This window comes from Platalea leucorodia (genome assembly GCF_965183815.1).
Source record: "Platalea leucorodia genome assembly, chromosome: 9".
NCBI classification, from domain to species: Eukaryota; Metazoa; Chordata; class Aves; order Pelecaniformes; family Threskiornithidae; genus Platalea; species Platalea leucorodia.
Window position 1 is genome coordinate 31,711,117 of NC_138831.1, and position 21,483 is coordinate 31,732,599.

At 37.8% G+C, this 21,483-nt stretch overlaps 2 protein-coding genes across 3 annotated transcripts in view; one reads left to right on the top strand and one right to left on the bottom strand.

The window, feature by feature from the left end:
* ACSBG1 (acyl-CoA synthetase bubblegum family member 1) overlaps positions 1-6,255 on the top strand; it is a 42,885-nt gene extending 36,630 nt beyond the window's left edge. Inside the window, exons 10-14 of one of the 2 annotated variants that reach the window (XM_082322081.1) lie at positions 178-411; positions 990-1,207; positions 3,786-3,925; positions 4,962-5,208; positions 5,899-6,255. In XM_082322081.1, the coding sequence (XP_082178207.1) occupies positions 178-411; positions 990-1,207; positions 3,786-3,925; positions 4,962-5,208; positions 5,899-5,975 (916 nt within the window). In that variant the 3' untranslated portion in view covers positions 5,976-6,255. The remainder of the gene's footprint in view (positions 1-177; positions 412-989; positions 1,208-3,785; positions 3,926-4,961; positions 5,209-5,898) is intronic. The other variant, XM_082322082.1, reaches the window with a different exon arrangement.
* An 891-nt stretch (positions 6,256-7,146) lies between these two features.
* Positions 7,147-21,466, bottom strand: IDH3A (isocitrate dehydrogenase (NAD(+)) 3 catalytic subunit alpha). The gene is made up of 11 exons (XM_082321446.1): positions 21,384-21,466; positions 18,981-19,043; positions 17,075-17,158; positions 15,624-15,738; positions 14,869-15,056; positions 14,483-14,616; positions 13,705-13,807; positions 13,562-13,626; positions 11,291-11,375; positions 10,656-10,808; positions 7,147-8,794 (listed from the first exon to the last, which is right to left on the bottom strand). The coding sequence occupies exons 1-11, from the start codon at positions 21,408-21,410 to the stop codon at positions 8,711-8,713; spliced, it is 1,101 nt and encodes a 366-aa protein (XP_082177572.1). The 5' UTR covers positions 21,411-21,466; the 3' UTR covers positions 7,147-8,710.
* Between the last annotated feature and the right edge of the window lie 17 nt (positions 21,467-21,483).

Sequence of the window (21,483 nt, forward strand, 5' to 3'; positions counted from 1 at the left end):
CTGAATAAATGAAAAAAGGACAAATATGTAACCTGTTCTTACTGATGTAACTTCTGCCAACACCCAAAACCAAATGGCAAATACATCTCTAAACAAAATTTGTGTTTGATTTTGTTTTGGAAATTTCATAGGTTGCGCTGACTTACCGTCTCCTTCTCTTGTGTGTTTTGTACTCAGCAGTGATTTAAAGCAGTTCTGGACAAGGCTGGCAGACTATTTGGTGCTTGCAAAAATACGCAATGCACTGGGTTTTTCTTCCTGTCAGAAGCACTTTTCTGGTGCTGCTCCTCTCAATACAGAAACACTGTATTTCTTCTTGGGTCTGAACATCACCCTGTATGAGGCCTATGGGATGAGTGAGACCACAGGCCCACATTGCCTATCTGGGCCCTATATATACAGGCAGCACAGGTAATGTAACTTTTTTTTTTAATATGGTATGTTTCATTATATCGGTGAGAAGAGTATTTGCCAAGTTCAGCAAAGGTCTTGCCACTTATTTTATTTTTTCTCAATGCATTGCCACTCTGTTGTGACTTTGGGAGGCAAAATAACTTCCAGGTCAGAAGCTGAACACATTGCCTCCATAGCATGCCACGCCAAGAGCACTGAAAGTGATCTGCAGCATTATAGAACACAGTTACTAAATCTGATGTATATCCTAGCCCTGGCCCAGGGTAGGATAGATTTCAAATGGAAGACCTCAAATACAAAAGTGGTTTTAGGCCTGAAGATGCAGAGGGGAAAAAAAAAAAAAACAAAACACAGGAAGCACAGAGCAAGATAGGTAGCCAAAAAGCACTTAGATAACCTAACATATCCGCCCTAGTGAATTAATATTCCATAGCTTTCAAACAGTTACAGCAGGGTGTTATTTACAGTCACTAATATTTTGATAGGTTCAGGGATTTGGTGTGTTAGATGTCTTAGCAGTATTATGTTTAATATTTCTGTGCTCTGTGTGTTTTTTTTCTGCTCTTCTCCAATAGCTGTGGTAAACCAGTACCTGGCTGCAGGGTGAAATTGGTGGATGAAGATACAGAAGGCAATGGAGAAATCTGTTTCTGGGGAAGGACTGTTTTCATGGGTTATTTAAATATGGAAGACAAAACAAAAGAAGCCTTTGATAAGGATGGGTGGCTGCATTCTGGAGATTTAGGAAAACTAGACAAGGATGGCTTTCTCTATGTCACTGGAAGAATTAAAGGTAATAAGCAAAATCTTGCTCCATGTTTATGGTAATGGTTCAGCACTGTTCAGTCACATGTCAGATGTGGCCCATCTAATTAAGTGTCTTTCCTTTAATGCCAGCAGCATTGACCTAATAGGAAGGTAAAATAAACTTTCCTGTGAGGAAACCATGGTGTGCCCTGTTCAGGAAAGCTTTCCCTCTAGTTTGTAATGGGTAGACATGATTCAATTCCTACAATGAGGCTTTTTATCTCCCAGACCTTTATTCAGTATTAATTACAATTAGTACTATAAAATAATAATGCAGGTTTAATGTGTCTTCTTCACTTCTAGTGATCCATTAAGCTGTCCAGTCTCCCTTTGAATCTTGCTAAATTGTCTTAATTGCACATTAGGATGTTTAGACAGTGACAAGAGACAATCCTCTGTTACATAAAAGTTGTTGCTGTAGGTCAGAGCTAGGTTCCTTTGATGCCTTAGGTGACGTGCTTGCAGAGACTAGTATTGAAGCTTGAGAGCAGAAGGGAAAGTTAAAGCTAAAGCAATAAACCTAGGTATTATTACAGTACATAGCTTGAAGTCTCACATGAGTAAGATTGGTCACTTGCTTACTTGGAAGCTTTTTTTCATGATACATATTCAGAGAGTGGGATTGGTCACAGTCAAGGTGTAACTGAGGAAGATTTAAAAATTGAGGAACTATCACCTTAGAATACATGATGAATCACTAGGGAGATAAGATGGATGAGTGAATTTGTCATAGGGTGACATGGTGTCCTGTTAGGGATCAGGACTTGTGCAGGCTATTAATAGTATCTACTCCAAATGCAGCTATCTTGATTTTAACTTGCTTTCTTGTCTGATTCATTTTCCTTTAGCGTAGCAGTTAGCAACTCCTAGTCTCATTCTGTCATAACACTTGTGTTTCATTTACATCTTCCTTGATTGCTGAATTAATAACAATTACTCTGAATTACAGGACAGGTACACCATCTGGGACAAAATAACTGTCTGTCCAGTTTCATTAAAATTTTAAATCCAAGTCCAAATAAGGTAAAATCTAATAGAAGGTAGTAAAGAAGCTTTTCTTCTGGTGACTGAAACAGGACTTCTTCCTTTGGTTCTGTGGGTCTTAGGAGTTTTAGACCTCATTAGCTGCATAGCACAAAGATGTAGCTAGAGAAGTCTGTACAGGGGGAGTATTTGTAGAGGTGTGGAAAAAGTTGTTACAATTATTAGAGTTGTTTGGATCAGCTGGGAAAAAGCTGACATGTCAGACAACGAAAAACTAAGGGCCACAGAGACTGGTAGAGGTTCTAAGGCAAAAACAGGACTACGGCAAAAGGAGGGGGGAATGAAAGGTAAAAATAGACCTAGACAAGTTTGGATACACAACTAACTTTGGTATGTATCTGTGGTTTGACAGAAGTCTCTCATTCTATAAACAGTACTTGTGCTTCCTCAAATGTGTGTTGACTAGGGAGACAAGTAACTTTTATAGTTATGAGATCAATGCCTATTTCATACCAGAAGGTTGAGTGTAGATTGGAAGTTATCTCGCATCATAGTTCTTACAGAGCAGTAGAGATGGTAGGGCCCAAACCTGTGAATGCTTAAAGGGCACTATATTCTCTTGATTGCATCTAAATTCTTCAAGTTTACCCCTGACAGAGAATCAGGTACCAAACCCGATCCTTAATACATACAGTCAGCTGCATTATTACACAAAGGACTGGAATACCATTTGCCTGCATTATTTGTTGAAGCACGTTCTGAAATGCTGCAAAGACTATTATTTGAGGAAAGTGGGAAGTCACCAGTGTAATGAAAGCAAAGAGTTGGAAGTTACTTACACAATACTCAAATTTGTAATAATTCTAATGAATATATGTATTATACTTCAGAATTAGTGTATTCAAATAAAAATGTACATTCCTTTATTGGTAGAATAAAGTATCTCTACCATTGTTTACAGACCTTAAAAATATTAAGATTCTAGTCTGTCTTTATATTCCCCTCATGTCAAAAGTAGGGCAGGAATCACTACTTCCACGGCAGGCTTCCTCTCTTGGGATCTTGACTTCTCCCTCCTTGTAATCCTCTCTCCTTTCTTTCCACATTGCTTTCAGGGAGCCTTCCTGCAGTAGTAACTTGTTTTTTGTCTGACCCCTCTTGGTGGCTTTAAGAATTAGTTTTAATTGTGATAACAATGAACTTGCTTTTTGTTGAGATAGCAACAGTAAAATAGAGTGAATCCTATGCTAATTTGGAAAAGATGATTGCTCACAGAAAAATTCTAGATTATGCAACAGTGCCTTGAGAATAACTAACCTGTTTCTGGATTATGTAAAAATAATCTGGAGCAAATATGTTATACTGAGGGAGAACTGAGAACTTGAGCACATATTTGAAAAATATTAGCATTTTTATTTTGAAGATAATTAATTAATAGGCTTTGTTCTCTTTGAAAACATTATCTTTGAAAAAAATCTCTTATTCTTTATGTCAGAATAAGAAAAGTGCATCAATCCATACATTAGCCTGATCTTCGGGATTTATTTGAATTCAACTAATAGCGTTTCTTTTTTGCCTAGATTTGATTATTACAGCTGGAGGTGAAAACGTGCCTCCAATTCCAATTGAAGATGCTGTTAAAAAAGAACTCCCAATTGTTAGTAATGCTATGGTGATCGGAGATAAAAGGAAGTTTTTGTCAATGTTGCTGACCCTAAAGGTACACCAGTTTTAATATTGATTTCAGGGAAATTATACACCCACACCTAGCAAAACCAGAAGAATTTTGAACTGTTTGTAAAAAGACCCAAAATTAGATAGGAAGGACGTTAGTGGGAAAAAAAATATATAGCAAATACAGACCAAATCCTGATGGTCTAAACTTCTTATGATTAGATGATCTGCTAAACATCTACGTGTTTACTGCTGTTTCTCCTATATACGTATAATAAGACCTTTTTTTTATTTAAATGAAAATTTTTAATTAAGAAATGTTGAAAGAATGAGAAGTCTCTGTAACGGAGCACAAGAATAGCTTTTTATTCTCACAGACAAGCAGAGACAACAAATGTTTCTGTTACGGGCAAAACCAGTTTCTAACAGAAACTTTCCAACAGAAACATTTCTCTGCCATTTGTTTTGTTCATGTAACACATAGAAGGATGACTGTAGAACAAAATAATTAATAGCTTTGCTGTGGTATAAGCTTCAATTGAGAAATCACTTTTTTCTAAAACATTTGCACTTCATATTCTGTGTACATACCCAGTCAAAGACCGTTGAGTTTTTCTCAAGTTGTTTACTTCTACGACTGATACTCCCTATCTACAGGTATAATAGAAATACTAATTTAAGAAGTCTAACTTCAAAGAATGCTTCTATCTCAAGCTGTTTACATTACACCACAGTAATTCAATTTAATTATGAGCTAAACGTTCCCCTGTAACAATGGAGTAATTTGGAAAATATGGTAGAAATTCAAGGTCTATAGATGGACTTTATTGCTTGATTCATTGACACATTTTAAGTCTGTTCATGTCATGTGCATATAAGCCAAAAATATTTGCATATGGTAGCCAAGTGGAAAGAAAAGCACTATCATCTGTAGGTGTTTCTGCTTTTTAAGGCTTACAGGATGTTTGGGTGTTGATGCTGAGCCTTCTTGATTCTTACTAGTTGGGGAGGACCTGATCAGAGAAACATTTAATGCCTTGTAAGAGTGAGCATTTGATGATTCCCTTCACTTGATATTGTAGAGCGTGCTGGACCCAGATACGTCTGATCCCACTGACATTCTCACTGAGCAAGCTAGAGACTTCTGCCAGAAGACTGGTAGTAAAGCCACTAAAGTATCAGAGATTGTAGCTACAAGAGACCAGGCGATCTACCAGGCCATTCAGGAGGGAATCAACAAAGTCAACATGAATGCTACTAACAGAGTTCATTGTATTCAAAAATGGATAGTCCTGCCAAGAGATTTTTCCATTTCGGGGGGAGAACTAGGTAAGATTTACTGATTTATATTGAGGTATACACACAGTAAAGAGGCTGCTGATCTAAGAGTATTCAAATACAGTTTTGTATGCCAAATTCTGGGTACAGCCACTAGAAGGAAAGGAAAAAACCATTATGCAGAGTGTGTGTGTGTGTGTGTGTGTGTGTGTTAAAGAATAAAAAAATTGGAGACTTTGCTGTGTACATATGTATCAATCTGTGCTCATTTACATGTACAGCTCTATAGTTAAATTTCAGATGGCTTTGGGCAGTTAAAAAATCAATTCTGGTTAATTCCAGTATGAATAACTTCCAGTAACAATACTGAAAATTTCTCATTTTAAAAAGAGAAGCAAGACAGTGAAAGCCTGACAGCAGAGCTCCAAGCACATTACCAGACTCTCTGAATAAACTGGGAATTCTTTAAAAGCTTTCAAAAACATAATCCTTTTAATTATTTTTAATGAAAGAAGTAGTAGAAGTCAGTCATCACCCTCTCCCTTTGAAGTCCTTGTGCTTATGTGGAGGCAACCTTACATACCACGCTTGCTTTTCACTTTCAGCAGGTATCTACACTTACAGAGTGGGAGATGTTCTTCCAAACAGGCTCTTCAATAGAAAATCTTAGGAACCAAAGCTCAACCTGAGTAGGAATTTTTGTTCCTATTTCTGTTATTGTGACTAAATCCTTCTTTTAAGGTCCGACAATGAAGTTAAAACGGCTCGCCGTGCTTGAGAAATACAGAAATGAAGTAGATTCCTTCTATGAAGAATAAGAAGCCTTTCATCCAAGCATTAAGGAAGATCTGTGAGCTAAAGTATTTCCTAATCAAAAGCATTAATGAAGATGCTTGTTTTGGTTGTGTAGTCTACTGAACTGAACCACTAGAACACTGCTGTGTCAATTTAGTTGTTCCTGATACTCACCTGATAGTTTGTCCTCTTTTTACAGAAGCATCTGCAGAGTGTGTTTTCTAATACTGTTTTTACTTTACGCCCTAAATGATTAAAACATCCTCTTGTGTTGTATAAAGCAGGTATAACTAATTATTCCACTAGACTTGAAACAGAAGGAAATTTTTTTTATACAGTGATCTTCCCTTATAATATTTTTGTTCTTGTTCTACAGGAGGTTGCCTGTAGCTCGTGATACATTTTGGTAGATCAGTAGTTCGCAGTAATGCTTAGTGAAACTTATACCGTTCCAACAATAAGATAATTAAAAAAAAAAAATCAAAAGGGCTGTTTTTTTCCATCCCAGAGATGAGTATTTTTGTTCATTAACACATTTCCAAACCTAAAGCCACTCCTCTTCCATTTTTACAGTGGCTAGAATTCAGACTTTTGTGAAGGCAGCAGCTCATAATTTCTTAAATTCATGTTGAAATAAGCATTACTACCTATCCTAAAAACAAATAATAAAAAACATTGGGGGAATAGCTCCCTAAGATTGAAAGACACAAAGTGGCAAATACAGGAGCTCTCGCATTAAAGTGCTATTTAGAACAGAAACTTCTTTAAAATTGTTTACAGCCCTTTTTTTTTAAGCAAAAGTGTTTAGAAGCAATGTTTGTCAGTGTGTTGCAACACTACCTGCATGTTTCAATATTCACATTGTACTAATTCTGACAAACGTGAGCTGCATTTTTTTCTTCCCCTTATAAAAAATAAATCATGTTATGTGAAAGACATACTTGACAGAAAGTTGTCTAAAGGGTTTGCTGTTAGTAATTGATCTCTGGCAGAGAGTTGTAGTAGCTAACACAAGCAGGCAGGCTACAGCCACTGTTCTTGATCAAAAACGTCATGCAGAATAGGATATTGTTTCCATGAGAGTTCCATTACCAGCCTTACACATCTTATAGACTTAAGATCTGTTGCAAGTACCAACAACCAGTTCAACACATAAGACAGCAGCCTAGGATTATAAAAACAAAACAAGCAATAGCACTTTGAAAAGTTTATTTTTCCCCATTTTGTGCGTAATGGTAATTCAGAAGTTCTTTAACAATATTAATCTGAAGGAAACAAAGAAGCAGCAGCTTGTAAAACACAAGAAAGAAATGTTGCCCTATTCACCAAAAGCAGAGTGCATGAGGAATAAAGCTCATTGTCCCTCCTCCAGCATGTTGTTAGACTGTACAAAAAAAGCTGGGATGCTTACTTTATAGAGTGATACTAGAAGTCATCACTCAAAATTGATTTTACTTCTGAAACCACCAGCCTAAACAGTCTTAACAGAAAGTAACTAAGTGGAGTAGTATCTATTAATAGAATTAAGCTTTAAGAAGCCTGGTTCTGGCAGTAGGGATAATCCTGTGCTATAGTCAGGAGTTTTAAAATACACATTTTCTTGTAGGGTCTACTACTGGAAGCATACCTTAAGACACACAGATCAGAATGACTCATATGACAACCTGTACAATGAAGAAGGGAGGGAAGAGAGTTGCTTTTCTGCCCATTAAGCTTAGTAAGCAGGGGAAAAAAATAGTTTCAGATCCCCTTGAATAGGGATGAAATGTATTTCTGGAACATAGGCACCAGAGCCAAACCTTCAATTTGTCCATTTAGGACTAGTCCCTTACATTCAGAGTTTCTAGAATAAAATTACTAGTCAATACAGTAAGACACGTTGAACAGACTATGCATAAAAGTACAACACAAAAAGCATTCTAGCAGAAGTCACGAAATATTTAGTATAAATTTTGCTAAGTTAATACTTTCCCCTCACAATATATGGCAGAAGTAATTCTGTATAATTTACTCTCATTAGAACTCTGTTGTAAAGTGTGTTTCAGAGGGGAAAATTTGTAAGAATTATTTTGGTATATAGATTTGAAAAATAATTTTACTTCAACATTAATTCTCACCCCTTGCTGGTTAATGGTTGTGGGGTTTTTAAAATACATAAATAGATTAAATGTCTAGAATTTTTAATTTCTTTATTCATGCCCTTGGAGGGCAATGCTATATTTCATGAATCACCAGAGTATCTGAAGTAGCTTTTTCATTGCTTTTAACATGAAATTGCTATTTTAAGCTATTTTATACCCGTTTCTGTTTATGAAGGTCATCTTGTGCTATTGTTAGGCTGAAAACCTATCTTTTAAATTTCAGTAAGATCAATAAAGTAGGTTTTAACCATTAAGGTGCTTTTACATTTCACTAATTCTGTTACTGGTTTATTTGCATAATTTCTTTCTGGAAAGTAAAAACCTCTAGTTGAAATGGAAAATGGTAGACAGTTACAGTGGCAATAAAAGAATTCACTTACATAAAAATGTTCACCTGATAGAAAAAAAATAAATAAGACAAAGCACTTAGAAAAGTCCACTGAAAGCAGTCACAAGCATCATTTGTAGCCATTTGGACTAAATTTATTAATGGAGAGGCCCTAACTAAAAAGTTTGCTCTCTTAAGAGACAAGCAACCTATATGGGTATCAGGTTACATATAATGTACTGTGTGTGATGTGTCCTTTTGGAGTTATTACAAGTAGTATGACAAAAATTTAGTCTGTGTCCCGTACTCTGCGGCAGATCTCTTCTGTGAATTCCGAACACTTGGCACTACCTCCCAAGTCTTTTGTCAAGACCTGAAAGAAGGAAAAAACAGTATTACTAAAATGTTTTATGGGGCTAGTCTTGTCTCTGAAGTTCTATATGTTGTTCTTCTATGTTGTGTATGGATACTAAGTAGGGGTAAGAAGGAATACATCAGGTTTGAGTTTTTCTGCATCCCGTATAGCCTTCATCAGTAAGGACTATGCAGACTGAAGCAGGTAGAGAAAACTTGAGTATGAACATCAAGCATTATTCAGCATGGTTTTATCTTAACTACAGGAAGAAAGGGCGTTTGGCTAAAGCTCTCCAAAGTCCCCTGGCCACGTAACAGTGTAATTAATTGTTTAGTATTTAAGTTTTCAATAAAAGTTTGTTCTTTGGAAGTAAAATTTGTATATGAAGGCTCAGCGCAAAGGCAACTAATTGAGTCATTCAGTAAGGTTTGAAAACAGAAAAAGCACACGTAGCTCTTAACGCTGCATGTTAACAGTTTTTTAAGTTTGCTTAGTTTAGTTAAGAGATGGAAAAATGCAGAGTTAAAAGAAACTTTTTCATCAAGTACAACTCCTGTCTAGCAGCATGAAGATAGTAAAATCAAATAAAAATTGGACAACACTGCTTGTCCATCCTAGCTCGATTAAAGCAGTCTAGGAGATAATTTAAAATCATTAGTTTTCCCCTTACATGACACACGCAGAGCTCTTAATTAAATGGCTGGGGGGGGAAGGGAGAAACAGCAAGCATGAGAGGCAATAAAGGTTACTGTTTTAGGATCTTGTCATTTTAACTGCATTATGCTTTTTTCAATTTAAAAAGATTCTCTCCATTGTAAGCATATAATCATAACATTGTAAGTAACTAGTAAACAAATAGCCATATCACAAAACTTGCATTATGTTATCTTCCGTAGAATTACTGACCTGCAGATGGAGGATTTCATTTCCAGAGCAGTAAATGGGAACTTTACAGGAGCACCTCTTTATTCACTTGTAAGTTTAGATTTTTTTTTTAACTGGCTCCTACACACAGTAAGATAGCTGCAAACAGACCACTTATGAAATGATGAGAGCTTTTTGTTTAAGCATGCTTGTTACTTTTAATTACAAAGCAGCTGCTTATGCTCCTGCCCAAGATAATTGAACCAGCGTGGCTAACTGCTAATCCTCTTTAACTGCAATCTTCAGGATCTTTCCTGCTATGTTTTGAAAAGGTGGATGCCAAAATAGATGAGTGAACCAATAAAGTTAAGAGCACAAATTCAAGTCAGGTTTCAGAGCATAAGTGCCCCCAGAATATTCCATTTGAGTCTTGAATCTGGAGACGCTTATTGCCAAAGGGAAATCGCATAAAATTTTAAGGGAAAATGTAAATGCTGGATAAAAACTGTTCTTTTGTAGTCCAAAAAAGTGTGAAAGCAGTTAGGAGGAAAAAGATAAAATAATTGACCTGAAAAAACAGGAGCAGAAATATACAGTCAGGACTGAAATGCTATAAACAAAGTGGATGATTAAGCCTGTGAAAGGCAAATGAGTGTCCTTCACTTCAGGATCCAGATTTAAAGATATATACTTTGTATGCATTATAAACTTTGCAAGTGGAATACCAGTAGTTATTTAAACCTCTCATCCCCTTCATGAAAAACGGACATCCAGTTCTAGCTTTTAGAGTTAACAAAGCTGTGGAAATGTAGAATGAGCATTACTGAGACACAAGGAATGCTACAGCCTGTCCTTATTACTGAGCTAGGCAGATTTAATACCACCAAAGATAATATAATTACTATCAGAGAAGGATAGTGGCACTGCTTATGTGTCAGGCCAGCACAGCAGGTCATCCACTGTTGTGGTGTTAATGTTCTGATGATTTGCATTTATTTGCACACCCTCATATTACCTTTCCATCTTTAATTGTATCAAAGCAAGCTGTCTCAATTTTTGTGGCATGTTTGTGTAGTCCCATGTGACGCAACATCATTACAGCACTCAGAAGAAGGGCAGTTGGATTTGCCAAGTCTTTTCCTGCAATGTCTGGTGCCGTTCCATGAACCTAGAAATAAAAGTGAACCTATCTGTTACGATGCCAATATGGTGATTAAAATGTCCTAGGCAATTCAAGTGCATGCAAGGAACCTGAAACATGTACAAGCATGTTAAAATAGGACTTCACTGTGATACAGTTAGTGGAAAGGAGATAAAGACCAGAACAATTCAGTTCAAAGGCATCAGAAAGAGGGAACTAGGTCACTTAATATCTCCCAATTGTGCCCCTCAAGTTCTATTTCACAGAGAGTATTTATCTTACGAAAAAGGGGGAAAACAAAGTGTCAGTAGAAGGACATGCAAAAAACTATTTGTAATACATACTTTAACTACTCTCTCTGGGTAAAGTTTCAGCATCTTCATAGTGAAAAATAGTTTTACAAAGAACTTAGTGAAATGACAGCCACATTGTATGTCATGGAGAAGTTTTAGATTCTGAAGTTGAGACAAAGTAGTAGTTATTACTGTACCTTGCATAAGAAAACTTACCGATTCAAAAATAGCAACTCCATTAGCACCAATATTTCCACTTGGTGTTACTCCAAGACCCCCAATCAGTCCAGCACACAAGTCACTGGAAAAACAAAACAAAAAATAAAACCAGAAAACCCCACAAGTTTTTCCATATACAGTTCCTTCTCTGCAAGGTATTAAAATATTTTTGTTTCTCATTTTATTGCAACAATAACTTATTTTATATACCCACACCATCTGATAATAATTATGGGTAAGAACAGATACTGCTAACCACTTGTACTCCATTGGAACATTTGAAAATTTGTAGACCTACTAGCAGGAGACAATTTAATAAAGGAAAATTAAAAGGAAATTCCAAATACTAGAGTAAAGCTGATTAAGACATAGGCACAACAAAGGTACTCAAAGCACAGAATACCTGCAGAAGTCTCAAAAACTAGCAAAAATTGTAATGTACAGTTCCCTGTAACTATCCAGAAGTCTTATTTCTCTCTGAAGAGGCCACAGAACTACTTTTCATATGTAAAGTCCTTCTAAAAAATGTGGAAGAATTTTGCTTAGGTAGATGAATTACTAGTACTTTTAAAGTTTATTGCATGTACCTTAAGGATCATGTTCCAGGTGACACCAGACTAGCTTTCCCCCTTTCTTTACTGAACAGCCCATAAGTCACAAGTCTGACATTAGCAGATCATCAGACATAAGTAATTTGCATTTGGTTTCCTCGAAAATTAACATGGGGAAGGACAAACCAACGGTGCCTATAGTCATCATACTGTACCCTCAAAGCTGAACATAGTGATAAACAAGGCTCTTAAAACTAATATTTTAGCATACTGTTTTATTGCCTACAACTTAGCTAATCAAGGACTAACAAGCAGAAAAGTTTGGATGACCCTGCAGAACAATATTTTAAGTTTAAGCTAAAATAAACCAATTAGCTTTAGTTTTTAGTCTGGGAAAAAAATGGATACAGTCTACATTTGTCACTTTAGGTATTTAATGCTTCAAGATAAGAGATTTCCTTCTGTACCTATTTAGGCCAAGAAACCTGTTTGGCATTATGTTCATGCTTTAAAAAAAGCACTCTGGGTGAGACTTTCCCCAGCGAGAAAAGTGCCCTTCTTCAAGAACAGACTCAAATTTATTGAAAATTTTTAGAACTACGAAATTCTTTACAGAATTTCTACGAGAACTTTAAAATGGGTGATACTGAACTAGGTAAAGTGAGTTGAAATAGTACTGATGATGGGACTCATCTGATTTGATCTCTCAGTTAACGACATAACAGCTGCTGTGAGGGCCCTATGGACTCCTCTACCAATTCTTAAAGCAAGAAGCATTAGTTGGAGTCTGATTTTTCTTAGAGGTGACAGACAGCCTCATCAGAGTGCAATTTTAAGAGAAACTCAACAAGCATTTCTTCTTATACCTAAGTTACCTTTACATTTATTATCTGTACAAAAACAGGAGATGAATTCTAAGATGTAAATCATCACTGAACTTTTAAACAAATTCTGATTCAGGCTGTTGTCTCAGTCTCTCCTTAGAGGTGCAAGGATAAGCAATGTTATGTTATACACTTAAAGGTTCAGATTAAGCTACTTAATTTTACACGCAGTATTTAATTGAATTTACGCTCCACCTTAACATTTTACAAAATGAAAGGTCTGTGCTGATGGATTTTGCCTCCAAGACATCAAGTACCTCTAGTATTAATGTTATTCAAATATGAAATTTAATGTGAAGATAAGGAAAAAATACAATACATAAAACAAGAACTGGTGGATATTAAGAGGCCACACATTTCATTCTTCAGTGACTATGCAGAATCATTTACCTGTATGGCTAGCTTGCTGTAAACATCAGGGCACCACAGTCATCTTACACAATCTATTTTAGTGCTTAATATTAGAAAGTTTTTCCCCAATATCTAACTAGGCGTTCTTTATTACAATTTAAGCCATTAAATTCTTCGCATTGAGAGAAATTCCTCTTCTGCCCCATCTAAACAATATTCATAGCCTCCATAAGCAGAAACTTTTTTTAAAAATAAGAAGCACATTCTCATCTTATAGCCCCTCCCAACAATACATTAATAATTGAAGTGTAATAATACCATCCTTTCTTCCCATTTAGAGTCTGATTTATAAAGTTTTAAACTCTGGATGCATAAAATCATCACCCATCTGGCTAGCAAATAACCTGAAAAACTGTCTGGAAAGTAACAGTATTTTACATTGAGTTATTGAGTTGAGTTATTTTAAATTAAAATCTCCATACCTGAGGATGTCACCATACAAGTTTGGCATAACAAGCACATCAAATTGTGATGGATCCTGAACCATCTAGAAAGAAGTATATTTTCATTAAGGTTAAGAATTTAAACTAAAAAAATACCACAATTAAAACATATAAATACTCACATTCAGACACACAGTATCCAGATACATTTCATTAAATTTAATATCTTTACAGTTTTCTGCTGCCTCCCTGCATTTTCTCAAGAAAAGCCCATCGGACATTCTCCTGCAATTAAATAAGCAAGAGAATATCGCAGTTATTGTAAGTAAGCAATACTGAAGATAAAGAAAACTGCATGCAACAGAGGATTAAATAAAAACATTAGAGGGCAGAAATGTAATTTGTGACTAATTATCCCTTTTGTTAAATATAAATAATATTTTAAATATATTACAGTCAGATAAGTTATGCCTTTTAAATTCCTTCCCACAATATTTTTGTATCAGTAGTTTAACAGGCATACATTAATTCTCAGAATGACTCATATTGATTTACTAAAGGCTTACTGAGTTTGTAAAGGTGGTGTCACATAATATCACGTGTCACGACTCAGTTCAGTGGCTTGGAAACTGTAAAATACACTAGCCATTTTCATCCTCAGTTTTTAAATTCATTTTCCTAGTTTAAGACTATTTTTAAAATGAGAGCTTTGCAAGGAAAGTCACAGGATTACTACAAACTTGCTAATAAAAACATTAGTATATAATTATTACAGCCCTATGAATACTGGGTCAGTATTGCCCATTTTACTTAGGAGGCATTTACTTTATTTACTGCCTATTTTACTTACTCCCACTAGCATCAACAGAAATTATACATTTGAGGAAGATTTAAAAAGTTATTTATAACTAAATGCATATTACTATTTGTTGTTTTTCTCAAAAAGAAGTGTCAACATACATAATATTTGCCTTGTGCACAGCAGTAACATGGCTTCTCTGATTATTTCTGGCATACTCAAAAGCAAATTCTGCAATACGCTTGCTAGCTTCTTCTGTGATCAGCTTGATACTTTGCACAACACCTTCAACAATCTGAAAGACAGTAGTTGCATTGATAGTAAAAGCTCATTTTTGAAGTCACTAGTATGAATGTTTGGAACAAAGCAGTAGAATTCTAAGTGAGGCAGTCTCGACAATGCACTTCACAATAAAATAACTTTTTTATGGGTAGCAAACTTAAAAAACACCACCCAACCTCTTAATACTAGGCCACCGTGATAGGCAAAGTTATCATTCATGAAACACAGAAAACCTGCCAGCAACGCAACACTTTCAGCAACATACCACGTGCTCAATTCCGCTGTATTCGCCTTCTGTGTTCTCCCGAATTGTGACAATGTTCACGTCTGTATACGGGGTTTTGTACCCTTCAATTGAGACACAGGGACGTACATTTGCATAAAGGTCAAAGGTTTTACGCAGAAGCAGATTCATTGATGGGTGCCCTGCAGCAATTGGGGTCTTTAAAGGCCCTGAAGAAGAAAAGAAAATACAAGAATGAATGAGAAGATTAAACCCCTCCATGAATTTTAGAGGTGAAACTCGAGGTAAAGTGGTACTCTTACAGAGGATCTCCAAATTCCTATTTATCCCGGATGCTGAAATGCCATGGGAATTCTCTGTGCTATCAAGAGTACTACACAGTGATACTAATCAGCTGTTTAAAGGCCAGATTGCAACCCTTACATGGAATAGGAGTTTTTACAAAAGGTTTTCACTGAAAACAACATCAAAAAATACTATTCATTCAGAATATAGCTATCACTTACTATTGTACATCCACTATATTAGAAATGCATTCTGCATAGTGTCCAAAGGTTGGTATGTAGTAATACCTGCCTTTAACATTTATAGATCTTCTAGGAAATGTGTTACGGCTTTGAAATGAAGGACTGTTTTAAGATTACAGAAGACTACCTGACAGGCTATCCCCTATAATTAGCCATTTTATTGTGCTACAGATGAAGGACGTCGGCTTTAAATCAGACTCAAAATAAAAAGAACAGTATTTAATATCTTTGTATTAACCCCTAAAGTACCTTTTAATCCCATTTTGTTTTTATCCATGGATTCTTTGGCATCTGGAGGTATCATCCACTTCCCTCCTGGTCCTTGGATAGCTGTAACATTCCTCTCTTCCCACTGAATAGGAGCCTAAACACATTTACTCTATGTTAACTTAAATATCATGACTTCTGCTTTAAGCTGTAACTTCCCTTTCACAAAAAGGTGCATAAGGAGGTTTGCCCAGGCCTTCCTAAACAATTTTTCTCTGGTGAGTGAGAGTAAGCATGTTTGAACTAAAAAATAAACAATTTTTTAAAAATGTAATTAAGTAAGTGAAAATAAAATAGTATGAGCAACATATCATTATAAACTTCAATACCACAAGATGCCTCCCTAGGCATCATATACACAGAAATCGTTAGAATTGCAATATACACGCTACTTCTTTCAAGCTCTTAGAGCTGTTGAGTTCCCTGTATACAAGAGACAAGACATTTGAAAACTGAATTCACTGAGAACTCCTCATCCATACTGCCTGGAAGACAGTATATAACATAGACATATATGTTATCTAACTGAAAATGTTCCACAATGCCTTCTGAATTTGCATTCACCATGGGAATCTTCTAAGTGGAGGAAGGACCATAAAGGAAAAGACACAAGGGCTTCCATAAGCAAACAGAACCAATCTAAGCATAACATACTAGAGAATCCCCTTTAAAACAAACAAATCCGATTTAAGTATTGCAAACATGCACTCACACACAAACTTACATTTTACTCCTCCGTACCTCCTGCGTGATTGCCCAGAAACAACCAAAACTATTACGAAGTTTTCATATATAATTAGAGAGAACTTCACTTTTTCCAAATCTAAGTCAGATAGTGGGAATGTAGTAGTAATTACTAGTTAGTAACTAATGTGGAACAATTTAACAGGCATCTTTCCTGAAGAGCTGTATTTCCTTTCAAGGAAACTGGACAAATTCTGGTAAAGTTCCTCAGATAGGTAGTAAAACAGTTCTTGGATATACAGTTCTTGGATGTACTTAGTTTTCATATCACTTAAGTGAATGTGTTTGGCAGTGCAGCAGTTGATTTCTAAGAATAAGCCAGTCCTTTCACACACATTTTCATCTGCACTGGAAGTCACAATGAATGGAAGAACATCCTCTATCAGTTGCTCAGGATTGCTACCCCAACAAGGTGATTTCACGATATATTGAGTTCATATTTCCAAAAATTAAACACAACATTTGCTCTCAACTCTCTACTCCTCCACCAGCTAACAGTTTCAAACCCTGTGTTGATATTGCAATCCTATCTTTTATTAGCTGAAGCTTCAGACTCTTTCTATTGTCAAGAAGTTTTAATAGCTTAAACATGACTTGATCTTTTGGAAGTTAAAGAGAAAACGTTTTTAATACACCTAGTTAATACTTGTTGTTGTAGTTAAACTTACAGCAAGACAAACATGACTTACTTTGGCAGCATCAAAGATCTTCATGACAGCAGCAGAAATCTCAGGTCCTATGCCATCTCCTGGGATTAAAGTTACTGTTTGTACCTAGGTAAAGAAATATCAGTAGTACAACAAATGAATGCTTGTTTTCTATGTAGAAAACATTTTCATGTGTTGTAAGAATGGAGTCACTACTAGAAAAGAAAAGAAAGCTTCAGTTACCAAATATTCACCATGAAGAACAGCAGTATTGGGCAGAAGCGAGAATGACTAGCTTGCCTTCAAAAGGAGCGCGCACATGTTTTGAGAGAATTGTTTAAAAATCTGCCTGCTATCTATTAGTATTTCAAAACACAGAGGTTTAACCTGAAAGGCAGGTTCCTGCTCAGTACTCCTTGAAATGAATGATCTCAGCATGCTTCCTTCTTGAAATTTGGAGAGGAGATAATATTACCTAGTTATGGTTCTGTTACCCATATGTCTCCAATATTATTAACATGCTGCATAATACTGACACATGCTAGAAAAGATTAAATTTATGAAAAGCTACATTCACATAAAAAAAAGAAAATTTCATGTATATCTAAACTTCTCAAGTGACTTCCTAAAAATCTCAGACCTGTTTTTAACAACAAGTTATTTTCCTCCCATAATATTCTCAGTCTTGTTTCTTTTATCATCATCAAACAGATGAAATAAATTGCACAGCCCAGGCTCACTGAATAACAGGGGAAGAAAGTACTCTGCTTTGATTAAAAAAAAAAAAAAATATGATCACTATTCTAATTGTATGTGCCCTAGCTCTTTTTGTTTTATTTAAAGATTTCCAAAGGTTTTGTAAGGGCTCATTTTTACCTACAAAAAAGGCAGCTCAGATACAGCATTATTTGCAAAACCCCAGTTAGAATCAACTCACAAGATACATTTCCATCCTTGTCCACACAAAATATTCAGAATTTCAACATCTATTGACTGATTTTTTAACTAATTTGAGCCAAAGAAATTCACTGTGCACAACAAAAGAAGCAGAGCCTCAGATACAAGAACACTGCTATTGAGCAAGCGCATAGCTGATGGAATGCCTCACGATTAGTTTTGTGCTGTCTTGCGTTGTTGCTTCACAGCACAGCAGGACTCCACCTGAGCCACAGAACGTTTCATCTGAAACAGTAATGTGGTATAAACAGAACTGGAGGTGCCTCACCTTCTAAATCTTTTTATACTGTATAAGATATGAGCAACTCTTCAGTTTCTTTTTTAGCTGTTCTACCTGCTGTTCTACAAAACTTATATTAAAAGCCACAGTTTCTCTTTAAAATTAAGTTGTGCTTAAGGGTGCATGCAGTGGTGCTGAGCCCTGCTTCTGCCTGAGCAGTTTTCAAGGCCGCCTTCACTGGAAAAAAAAGGGCCCGTGGGCACTTCAAACACATACGCATAAAGAAGGTAAAACATCTACAAGGAAATAAACAATCAGTGTCTAAAATACTTTAAAGAGGGCCTTGAAAAGGCAGAACTTTATATGCAAGGTATTCTAAAAGCAGCAGTAAAGTAAATCTAGTGCTTAGAGGAAAGTCTGCAAGATAAAGAAAATGAGAAGCTTCTCAACAATCTTTCTACTTTGCCCAGTATTTGCCTATTTCCAGATGAGTTTCAGAAGACTGGCTTATGTCCATATTTTGTGAAAAGTCTTCATGCCACTTCTATCTTTTACTAGAGCCTTTTGTATTATCACTTATGCTTTAATATGCAATTGCCAAAGATAGTAATTAACCAGTATAAGTCCAGCACAGCATTAGGAGCATATATGTTCACTTGTTTTGGCCTTATTTTTTTGAGAATGTAAAAATAAGAGCAGCAATCTTATAAATTTCTGAACCCCCTTCTTGAGAAACTTCTTAAAAGAAAAAAATGGTACTATCATACTCACAGCACTACCAAAACTTCTGGTCACCTGTTTTTGGTTTTTGAAAGCACCTAGCAATCGAGAAACCTGCAAGAACATAAAGCAAAAAGATGCTATTTTACTGCATAAATGGAATTTTTAAAAGTTAACAATATTGCAGCAAATCTGCATTTTAAAATCATATTGCTTTAAATTTCCTATCTTGAACTAGTATAATAACCCAAATGAAACAAGAGTAACTAATGCTTTGCCAAGTCGCTCTCTAACATTCTGTGCACTAACACCTCATGTGGGTATTCTTAGCGCAAGGCAAACCCAGGACAGCCGCGTTTTGCAGTGCGCCATACTCTCTTATCTTGCCTGGGGGCGAGGGGAAGTTACTGCACAACAACCTGAGTCCTTACATACTACACGTTGGAAGCAAGGTTGTGTAACTCTAGCTAAATAGATGATATGCTAAGGATTAAGATTCGTGGAAAGCAAAGTGAAAAATCAAACACGTTCGCTAACAGTTGGGCAGACAGTATCTTTACATGTTTTCGGTAATGTTTGCAAAACTACTTTGCATTAGTGTCACTTCTTCCATTCAGACTGTGGTGAATTTTGTTCTTCCATCTTTTACATCTGTAGGTTTTGTACTGTTGCCTTCTGCATGCCTGACAGTTTTTAAAAAGCATAATTGAAATGCACATTAAAGACAAAATTCACCATAGCAACGAGTCTACACAGCATAGTCAAAGAATTACATTTTCTAACATCTGAATATTCCGAACTGGCATTAAGCTTCAAAACTGGGATGATACCACAGCTTGAACTCTTGCCTAGCTGAGCACCGCAGACAAAATCACCAATCCTATCAGTATCGGTAACTGCAGAAAAATCACAGCCTCCCAATCTTATCCTCCTCTCTAGGATTTTTCATGCCTCTATGACTTAAGAATCAGAAGGCTTCTAAGTGTGAACAGACTCACACTACTTCAGTTCTACCATACTCATGTATGCAGTCTGTCTGCAGCTATCAGGCTAGACAGGAATGTATTTGACAATTTGTATTCCTCTCCTGTCCTATTTGTATTTGTTACCTCCTATCTTACTGACACGTATGCTTGAACATAGCTGTGTGGCAAAAGGGACAAACTATGTTGGCACTAATAGAAACAACTAGAAACAATATAATTCTCATGTATATTGTAACAAATGCTGTGGGAGAAGTAATTTAAGATAGAATTTATTTTTACTTGTAACCTAATGTGAGATGTACAAGGTCATTGGAACAGGCAAGCAATGTTTGCCACAGCAAGCCATATATCTGAGGCACCAGCTGGAGCAATAAATGAAAAGGTGAATTTGACTACACAAGTGTAAGTGCCCTCGTGGTACAGTTCCCGCATAGAGAGTCAGGATTCACGTTCCAGAGTAGCCCTGGAAAGGGCACAGTCTGTCTGGCCAGAAATCATGGGCCTGGCACGTTATACTGCAGTTCAACATCTGTAACACTAGCAGAGAATCAGGCTAAACAAAACCGATCCATTCTGACCTTAAACTCATGTGTCGTGATTAACTCTTGACAGCTCTTCCATATTTTAACAAACATGCAAAGCGGGGCTTCCTCGATGACTTAGCCTCCGGCAGGCTATTATTAAAAGGCGCAAAGGAAATTTCATTTACTCAAGGCAAAAAGCAGCAGCGTCTCCGTGACAGCCCCAGGGAATACGGCCTGCGTTTCAGAATAGTTCAGAGCCAGTAAATCCCGGAGGCCAGGTAGCGGGCCAGAAAGCAATCGGACAAAACCCCGTAACTGAGCCTCTCCCCCGGGAAGGCTCCGCACGGCCTGGCACCGCAGGCTCTTTCCAGGAATGGCGTTTCCAGCCCCCGCTGTCGGTAAGCAGGGCACGGTTGGCCCCGCACCGGGGGGGCTCCGAGCAGCGCGCAGCTGCAGCCCCACCCGGGGCCGGGCCGCTGCTGCCCCAGGGCCGAGCCCCTCCCCGGCCGGGCCGCGGCGAGGCGCCGTGCCGGTGCCGTGACCTCTACGGCGCGACCTCCCCGCCAGGCCGCCGCCGCGGGGCCGCGCCGAGAGGGATGGAGCGGCGCTCCCTCCGCCACGGCCGGGCCGGGCGCCCGCGGCAGCAGCGGCCGTTTGAGTAACGGCCCGCCGCGGACCCCTCCCGCCGCCGCCCCGGTGTCCGGCCCGGGGCGGTGTGGGCAGAGAGCCCGCCGCCGCGGGACCGCCATTCGGCCGCGAGCCCTGCGGCCCTCCGCCCCCGGGTAGCGCTGCCGGGGCCCGGCGGCACCGCGACCTTGCGGCCGGGCGGGCGGCGCCCCACGGCGGCGTCGCTTCAGGCGCCGCCGCGGCCAAGGTCACACGCGCGCCCCGGGCGCCGCCGCCCCACGGCGGCGCGGGGAAGGGGCTTGTCCCCCCCCGCTTACCGTAGGCATCCACGCGGCTGCAGCCATGATGCTCCCAGGCACCGCGGCGCGCTGAGGCCCGAGAACACCCGCGCCCGCCTCGAGACCGGAACCGGCGCCC

Coding starts and splice junctions, on each gene's coding strand:
- IDH3A (XM_082321446.1), bottom strand. CDS start 21,410: ATGGCTGCAGCCGCGTGGATGCCTACG. Junction 13,808..14,482: donor GTGCACAAGGCAAATATTAT/GTATGTTGACAC, acceptor ATTTAATTGCAG/GAGAATGTCCGATGGGCTTT. Junction 11,376..13,561: donor TTGTATGGTGACATCCTCAG/GTATGGAGATTT, acceptor TTGTTTTTCCAG/TGACTTGTGTGCTGGACTGA.